The 8,976-nt window shown below is 32.5% G+C and overlaps 1 protein-coding gene across 1 annotated transcript; it reads left to right on the top strand.

Moving 5' to 3' along the window:
- Positions 1 to 1,402: 1,402 nt before the first annotated feature.
- Positions 1,403 to 5,463, top strand: LOC143058681 (uncharacterized). Its single transcript, XM_076232143.1, has 2 exons — positions 1,403 to 1,491; positions 3,229 to 5,463. The coding sequence occupies exon 2, from the start codon at positions 3,245 to 3,247 to the stop codon at positions 5,324 to 5,326; it is 2,082 nt and encodes a 693-aa protein (XP_076088258.1). The 5' UTR covers positions 1,403 to 1,491; positions 3,229 to 3,244; the 3' UTR covers positions 5,327 to 5,463.
- The last annotated feature ends 3,513 nt before the right edge of the window (positions 5,464 to 8,976 follow it).

Raw genomic sequence — 8,976 nt, 5'->3', positions numbered from 1 at the left:
AAAAGGCTTTCAGAGTAACAGGAATCGTGATCATGCAGTAACCTAATGCAGTTAAGACATTTTATATTCTGCGCTCTTTTTTTAAAGGAAATTGTTCTCTATAGAAAAACGAGTCGATAGAACAAACCAGAAGGGCAAATTTCTTTTTGCGGTATACAGTTTTGACGTATAATTACAACTTTATCCGTAAAAAAGACAGACGACATGTGGCTTCAGGTCCATAAGTTAAATATGTAGCCCGTATTCGTCTATGTGCCATACTAGAAAGAAAGAAAAAACGTGTATCCCTATATATATATATATACGAGTAGCTACTATCCAACACAGGTCAGATATGTGATACAAAAATGAAGATGTGGTATGATTGCCAGTGAGACAACTGTCCACAAGAGACCAAATGACACACAAATTAACAGCTATAGGTTACCGTATACGGCCTTTAACAATGAGCATAGCCCATACCGCATAGTCAGCTATAAAAGGCCCCTAAATGAAAATTTTAAACAATTCAAACGAGAAAACAGACAGCCTAATTTATGTACAAAAAAAATCACGAAAAAAATATATGTAACACATAAACAACCGACAACCACTAAATTACAGGCTCCTGACCTGGGACAGGCACATACATACATAATGTAGTGGGGTTAAACAAGTTAGCGAGATCCCAACCCTCACCATAACCTAGGACAGTGATGTGACAGTACCACATAAGAATGAACTATACAAAATCAGTCGAAAAAGACTTAACTCATCAGATGGATACAAATACAAACACTTGGGTTAAGAAATATTTGGATTTTAAGGGAGAAAGATGTGATTGAAACTAAACTGTAGGGATAAGCCTCCGTTTGGATTCGGCTGTAGAACCAAGACGGTATAAATATAAGTAAAGACAAATAACATTCAATAAACAAAGCAAGCTTGAAATAGTCTATAATCTGCAATCGCTGTAAATTCCACATAAAACCAAACGGTTGATATAATTGTATTACTTTTTAAATAACAAAACAATATATTATTTTATGATATGACAAGGATTTGTATAGTAAGATCTTACTATACAAATCCTTGGATATGATAATGTTAACATTTATAAAATAAATATAAATAAATAATCCACAAAATATTAATGATTCGCTTCCCCCCTCTCCACCACCCCTCTCTATATTTCTTTTTGCATATTCTTTGTATTAAAAAAGCTTAAGTAATGATTTAATTCAATCGCCCATACATTTATGTTTTCGCTGGATACACATGTTGTGTATTCGCTTGTGACAACTTTTCTCTGGTATCTTATTTCAAGTTGAAAGAACTTGTCATTTTTGTTAATTGTTTAAAATTTATTGGTGCATTGATTTAATTCAAATAAACAACTATCGATTTGTTTTAAAGAATGTGGGTTGAAACAAGTTTATAACTTTTAATACATTAAACCAAATATAAATTTGACTTAAAAGTTCGAAGATTTTGTGCAACGGCATTTGTGAGGTTCGTATTATACTTTTTATTTGTTTATTGAACTAATTTCGTCGTTATACATAATCTTATCTGCATTATTTTTTTATAAAGGACTATTTTCTAAAGATTTGCCCTCAGCTTTTCAGTTCGCATGCGTTTGGGGCATGGGCTCTCCTTTCGTCTTTTCTTTCTTCGGTTTAAGACCCATGCTAATTAAAGTTTCTTTATTATAAAATTTAAGACATATTCTGATACACAATAGTAAAGAGTGGGGATTCCATGTTTTAAATTTAATATACAAGTTTATTTTGTTGTTGATTTGACATTTAATACTGGTGAGGAAAAACAAATAAACTGTTATAGTTACATTTTAAAACTCATATATAACATATTTCAGAGCAAAAAAAAAGAGCAAATAACTCTGGAAAACAATTGGACCCCTTTTATTTCATTGATAAAACACCTATAGGAAAAGTTACACCTACAGTTTTGTAAATATACACTTGGTATTAGGAAAATTTCATCAAATTTAGGTGCAAGAGCTGATCTGGGGAGACTACCTCTGGAACTTAATATTAAGTTTCAATCTATATATTATTGTATCTTATTAGATTATATTCTGATAAAATTAATCCTCTCTTAAAAGAATCCTTTATTTTGTCTCAAAACTTAGACTCGGCAGGAATTTATTCTTGGTTCTCATATGTAAAACATATAGTAGAAGAAACTGGTATGGATTTGGACACTTTGAAAACATATTCCTCACCAAGGATAACTAAAAATATAAGAGAACAAATAAATTTAAAATTGAAGCATTTGTATGAAAAACTAGTAAATGATAAACTATTAGATATAAAGGATAACAGTCAACTCACTATTTATAAACATGTAAAAAAAATAAATAATACATAAGAAAAATATTTAACTTGCTCAAAACTTGAATTAAGAAAACTGATAACAAAATTTAGATTATAAGTTACCATAATTTATTAATAGAAAAGGGAGGATACCTTAAAATACCAAGAGAAGAAAGATTATTCAAAAACTGTAAACAAATTGAAGATGAAATTCATTTCTTTTTATATTGTTATAGAAACCATAATAATAGAAAAGTTTATTTTGATTTTTTGATAAATGAGAATATCCACTTTATAAATTTAAATGACATAGATAAAATAACATATATACTCAACCCAACTTCACATTTTCAGGTAAATAAGCTAGGATCCTTTTTAAAACAGTCTATTGGACTGAGGACAAGGGACTCTTAAAATACTTACTTTTATTGTGTTTTTATTTTTAATTTTTATTTTGTTATGTTGTGTCACATACTAGAAATATGTAGTTTTGTGGCAATAAAGATTTGAATTGAATTGAATTGAATTGTTTTATAAACTTAACGTAAAATTTAAAAACAATTGTTATAAAATACAATTTTTTAAATACAAACGATTAGTAAACTCAGACTTGATTTTAACAGGAGAACACACATATTCTTATTCGTTGGTTCACAAGGCACTATATTTTATAAGTTTTGTATCTCTTTTTGCTCTTTCTTGAAATAGCCTCTGCAGGTTAGTAAAAATATACATATAAGATAAAATTTATTTTGTTCCTTCACATTTCTAATTTCACACTTAAAAATAATATATGCAGATTTAAAAATATATGTCTATTGAGTTGATAATGAATATTTCAACTAATTTGGTATAAAAGAGAATTCACTTATTGTATCAAATTAAATGTTCAATTTTGTTTTTATTTCAGAACTTGATATTTTAAAATGGCTGCTGTTTTGAAAGCAGCGAAAGAACAATTGATATGTCATCTTTGTAAACAGATATTGGTCGAACCTAAAACTTTGAACTGTATGCACTCGTTTTGTAAAAAATGCATTCAACAATACATGGAACATACGACAAAGGGCCAGAAAAGTCCTGCAGGATTCCTCTGCCCAGACTGCAATAATGTTATGCCACTCGGACAGCTGTCAGGTAGTACACCCGAGGCGTGGGCGAGTGAACTTCAAACAAACGAAGCGCTATCTAGTATTCTCAAAGCATTTGAAAATTCAGGTGAAGAAATTGCAATGAAATGTGCATTTCACGCCGAGAAAGAAGTTGAATTTTACTGTGAGGATCATGAAATGCTACTTTGCTCTTTGTGTGCTACATTAACACACAAGCCATGCACTGACGTTGTCACAATTCCTGTAGCGGCTGCGCGACGAAAAGCAGATGGCGGAAAATTTATTAACTTCCTTTCAGAACAAATTACAATGACCGAGAAAATTTTAAGTGATAGAAAGGAACAATTGAGTACTCTTGATAAGTCTGAAACTGAAATAAAAAATCAATTGACCCAGATTAAAAAACGTATGATTGATTATCTTGAATCAATGGAGAGTAAAGTTATACAGGAAATGACGCAGCGGAAGATGAAAGAAATGCATGCGTTAAAATCTGACCTTGACATTTGTAATGGAATACTAGTCGATGCAACGTCTTCCCTAAAAACCATTCAACAATCGATTGATAAGGACACACCAGCTGGTTTCATTATTCGATTTAAAGATCAAGTGCAAATGTTTGACGAGAGACAAACAAAATTAGTAAGACACGTTCAAACGCTTAAGAATGTGAAGCTCACATTCCTCCCTAATCGACCGCTCGAACAAGCTGTGGTGCAAGGAAAACATATTGGTAGTTTGAATACAGAAAGTTTCCCAAGTCGCTTAGCTCAGGTTTATGCGAAAGCCGCTCCAATTGAAACACAACGTCCTACACTTACCAGACAGGGGACGAGCAAAGCACGACCATATTCTGGTGTTTCCACTGCGGCCCCTACACCACGCTCGGTCCGGAGTACTACAGACATGCCGTCTTTCAGGAAACCAAATGTTCCACGTCAAATCCGTTCTCGGGGACCTAGGGAATATTCTAAACAAGAAAATGAAACAAAGTCGGTCATTTCTGATGTCTCTTCGCGAATTTCCGAGAAACCAGCTAGTGACCTGACGCAGTCAAAAGCAATGGAACTCTCATCTGTAGATGGAAAAACAATTTCGGCTAAGTTCAAGTGCGACTTTATCGCTTCTGTACCTGATCAAAAGGAATGTTCATTAGAAGGCGCAGCCATTTTGAAGTCAGGTCACGTGGTTTTGTCCGATTCGTATCACAGTTCTCTTAAACTGTTCGATCCAAAATTTGCATATATTGGGTTGATAAAGTTTGCCACATCACCAGGCGATGTGTGCACAGTCGGTGATAGCGAAGTGATCGTCTGTTTACCAGACACGATGCGTCTGAAGCATGAAAAAATTGAGAACAACAAAATAGTACCAGGTGAAGTCCTTACGGTCGGTGACAAGTGTCATTCTGTAGGCTATAATAACGGAACTCTAGCTTGTTGTTCCGGTCGTACCATTCACGTGTTTGCCCGTGACAACCATTCATGGCTCCGAGTATCTACAACACCAATGGACGCAGATAACTTGATGTACATTGCTGTCGATCCGAATGGCGAAAGAATTGTAGTAACAAGAAACGGATATCCGAACCGTCCGGTTGTCTGTCTTACGAAAAATGGTCAGAAAGTATGGAGTTACACTCATGAAGAACTTCGTCTGCCACGAGGTGTCGCTTTTCTCGGACAGAACGTACTCATCGTTTCGTGGGACCAACAGAAGGTCATCCAGCTCAATAGAGAAGGTCATCTCGAGGGCGTCGTTCTTCAGCAAGGCGTTCAGTGGCCATGGAAACTGGCAATTAGTCCAAAGGGAGATAAATTGATGCTTACACAATGCTATTATAGACTTCCGTTTAAGGATAAAAACTGCGTGAAGGTCTACAAGGTTATCCGATGAGAAGTTATCAGGAGTCAAGGGGATCACAAATTGTGCACTAGAAAAACCTTATTTAAATTTTTTGAATTTGTTATTTGGATAGAAAAGTCAAGAGTTATTTAATTTATATGTTTAGTAAATAAAATAGCAAGAATGTATGGTTGACTTAATTTTACACCCAAATATAAGTCGATGAACGACAAACAAGTTCACAATTTTTATTGGTTTCTGATTTGTGTATATACACGTGTGTGTGTGTGTGTGTGTTTTATTTGAATAAATATTACCACTAGATTGACAACCACATTTGAATCTAGTTGTATTTTTTTTTCTAAGAGAGCTTCCATTTGATTTTGTCCAGATTTTTTTATAAGTTTATTCTGACTTTTTTTTACTTTTTTACATGAATTGTCATCCTGTCCTTTTTTTTGCTAAGCTGCTCATCCTGCCTTTTGTTTACTCAAAACTCCTATCCTGCCTTTTTTTCAAATTTAAACATACTCCCTCCCCATAAACATCACATGGTAGCTCCCTTATGACAACAGTACAGACCATCGGTATTTATAGGGATCTCTGACAGTACGGAAATTAAGAGGCAGTACATTATTTGCTTCGTAAAAACATAATCTTCATCATAACTGGTTACGTACTGGTTTCTACTGCTTAACGTCCAGTGACAAATATTTCCTGCATATTCAAGACGATAAAAATTATTCCGATGCAGATAAAACGTGCGTCTGAGTCGGGTTAGCTGACAAGATAATAATAGGTAAAAAAAATAATGAAAAAGAAAAGAACTCGTTGCTAAATAATAAGGAAAGAGAAAATGAAGAAAAAAAATCTAGAAAAAACGTAGATAAAAAAAAGGAATGGATACCTGAACCCACTTCATATAAAAAGCGATCGTAGCTCTGATGCTCTGGTGGATCAAACACGTCTTGCAAAATTAGTCAGATATGTTCTGGGTTTATAAAAGAGGGGCGAAAGATACCTGAGGGACATTCAAACTCATAGATCGAAAATAAACTGACAACGGCATGGCTAAAAAAGATAAAGACAAACAGACAAATAAAACTACAAAAGACACAACATAGAAACTTAAAGTGATTCAAATTAAGACACGTTGTCCATGTTCTCGCTTTGAAGACAGAGAACAGCAATTTTCAGTCTATTTTCAAGATAAAGCTGAACCTCGAAACGAGGTTTCTATAGAATTTCAAAACATGATTGAAAATAGTTTGATATTGGAGATGCGTTTATGTTCCTTTTTCCTGTTGATTTAGTTAATATAGAATTAATCCGCAGCAACATGACACGTTTTAATAATCATTATCTATATTAATCAAAAGATGGACTTTTTGTCATACAAATTATGACAAAAGATTTCCGACTGAGTTTAAACTTAGCTTTATGGTAAAGGAGTGAATGAACTCTAAAAGAACAGCAAAATGAAAAAAATGGTATTAATTTAGTATGTCCTTCAGTTTCATACAACGTGACATAGAGAGTCATGGGTAAAAGTAATCTTTTCACCTTGGATTTTTTTTGGTTAAATTATAACACATGTTAATAGATTTCGTGTTAACAGATAAATGAATAATTGCATAGTTCTTCAAGACGGGTTTTACGGGAACCTACTAGTGATGAGGCGGACGAGAGGATATCTTTTCTGTTGAGGTATTTTATGTAATCTCATACTTTTATTAACTGTTAATTTCAAAATATAAGAGTTGTTAATAGTTATTGACTGATTACATATTAACTGTTCTTTAAATTAACATTAATGTTAACCGTTATACTATTGTAAATAGAATGAACCTTGTTGAATGTTTTATTTAAATTTTCAATTCATTTTTTTCTTTTTTCTCAATTAAGATAAATAGAATTTCTGTTATAAGTATTTAAACTGTATGGACCCCTTCTTGTCTCCACCCCCAGTAAACAGGTGAACAGTAAGATGTTTGTATCTTTTTTTGTATTGGATGCAGACACGATTACGAAATGTATAACTACAAGAAATCGTATTGTGATTAAAAAAAACAATTTCCCAACGGATTAGAATTGGCATTTAGTCAAAACAATTGCTGTTTTGTTCTTAAGATTAATCAAAACAGAGCATGGAAATAATTCTTAATCGGCAGCCAGTTTGTTTCAATTTTATAAATATAAACTAACGCTATTAAGACTATAACTCGACCTTACCGTATGAATGCTACATGTACATTTGAATTATTCCTTAGTTTTTGACGGATTGTACATTTCCTAAAAATGTTCAGTTTTTTTTATGAGAAACTTAACTAATGTTAAAATTGAGCTAATGTCAAAATTGAACTATAATGTCAAAATTGAACCAATGTCAAATTTGGAACTATAATGTTAAAATTGATATAATGCCAAAGTTGAACTATAATGTCAAAATTGAACTAATGTCAAAATTGAAAGCAATGGAGCCACAAGTAAAAAACTATTTTATCGAAAAATTGGGTACACTTAAAAATTATTCTGCTTGTGTAGGTCACCTGGTGCAGATAAAACGAGATTTTCACATTTTTGTAATATGTGACAAGATAGTCTTAGAGTTACGTCATAATATACTATTGGATAAGCTAAAATTAATTGACTAGTTATATTCATTATTATATTTGTGCTTTAAAAGTGTCATTTGACGATCGGTAGTTTTCTTAAAAAACAAATCAAATTAAGACTCGACTGAGGACATATGGATTAACCTCCATGAGGAAGGCTCAAAACCGAATATTTGAAAGGCAATGATATATAAGAATCGAAACAGTTGAAGAGTAACATGTAGCTATATGACCAAAAAGTTCTGAAAAGTGGATCATGGTTTGTTTGCTTTTCATGAGGACCTGTATCGAATTAGGTTGAAGGTAGTTGGAGAATAACATGAATAAGGTAAACAATTCAATTATTGTAGTTGTTTCTATTTGAAAGACTACGTCGAGAAAAAAATAATCATCAAAACAATATTCTTCTATTGTTTAAACATTTAAAAAATAAGGGAAAATGATCATACATATACATTGTACATATAGATCAAGTGTAAATATATTGTTCTAATGTCTTTCTTTCTTTGAAAACAAAACGAGGCAAACCGGAAACACGAAGTCACGTGACGTAGTATGACCGGACGTAGACCCCATATATACAACACTAATGACTACTATATATCTAGTCAAAGTCCGACGGAAATATCTCGAATTTATAGGTTTAAGAATTATTCGAAAATTATAATGGATAAAGCGATTACTGATAATAAATGAATCTCTCAAGCTAATGTCTGTCTTGTTTACAATTGAATAATGGCGATCATAAATAATAATAACTTGTATCATTACCCCGATAATTCCATATAAACATGCGATGTTGTTTATCAATGTTATACCAATTTGATTTTAAACTCTCAAGATCATATTATTTGAAGATCAAACTTAGCAGTTTAAGGATTCACAACAGGTAGGCATTTATGTATGTTTTTGTAAACATCCAGTGGGAGATATTTCATGGAACGAGTAAGATAATCATAATATTGTATTTGGTAATGTCACAAAATCACCAAACGCACATGTAAAAACCTAAAAAGTCATTGTATTGCGTTTGATTTAGAATTTAATAATACGTTTCACTGCACACACTTGTAAAAACTTAAACAG

Source organism: Mytilus galloprovincialis, chromosome 14 (genome assembly GCF_965363235.1).
Source record: "Mytilus galloprovincialis chromosome 14, xbMytGall1.hap1.1, whole genome shotgun sequence".
In the NCBI taxonomy this organism is placed as follows: Eukaryota; Metazoa; Mollusca; class Bivalvia; order Mytilida; family Mytilidae; genus Mytilus; species Mytilus galloprovincialis.
Note: the sequence above shows the minus strand (reverse complement) of the source record. Positions and strands in the feature narration are given on the sequence as shown.

Coding starts and splice junctions, on each gene's coding strand:
- LOC143058681 (XM_076232143.1), top strand. CDS start 3,245: ATGGCTGCTGTTTTGAAAGCAGCGAAAGAACAATTGATATGTCATCTT.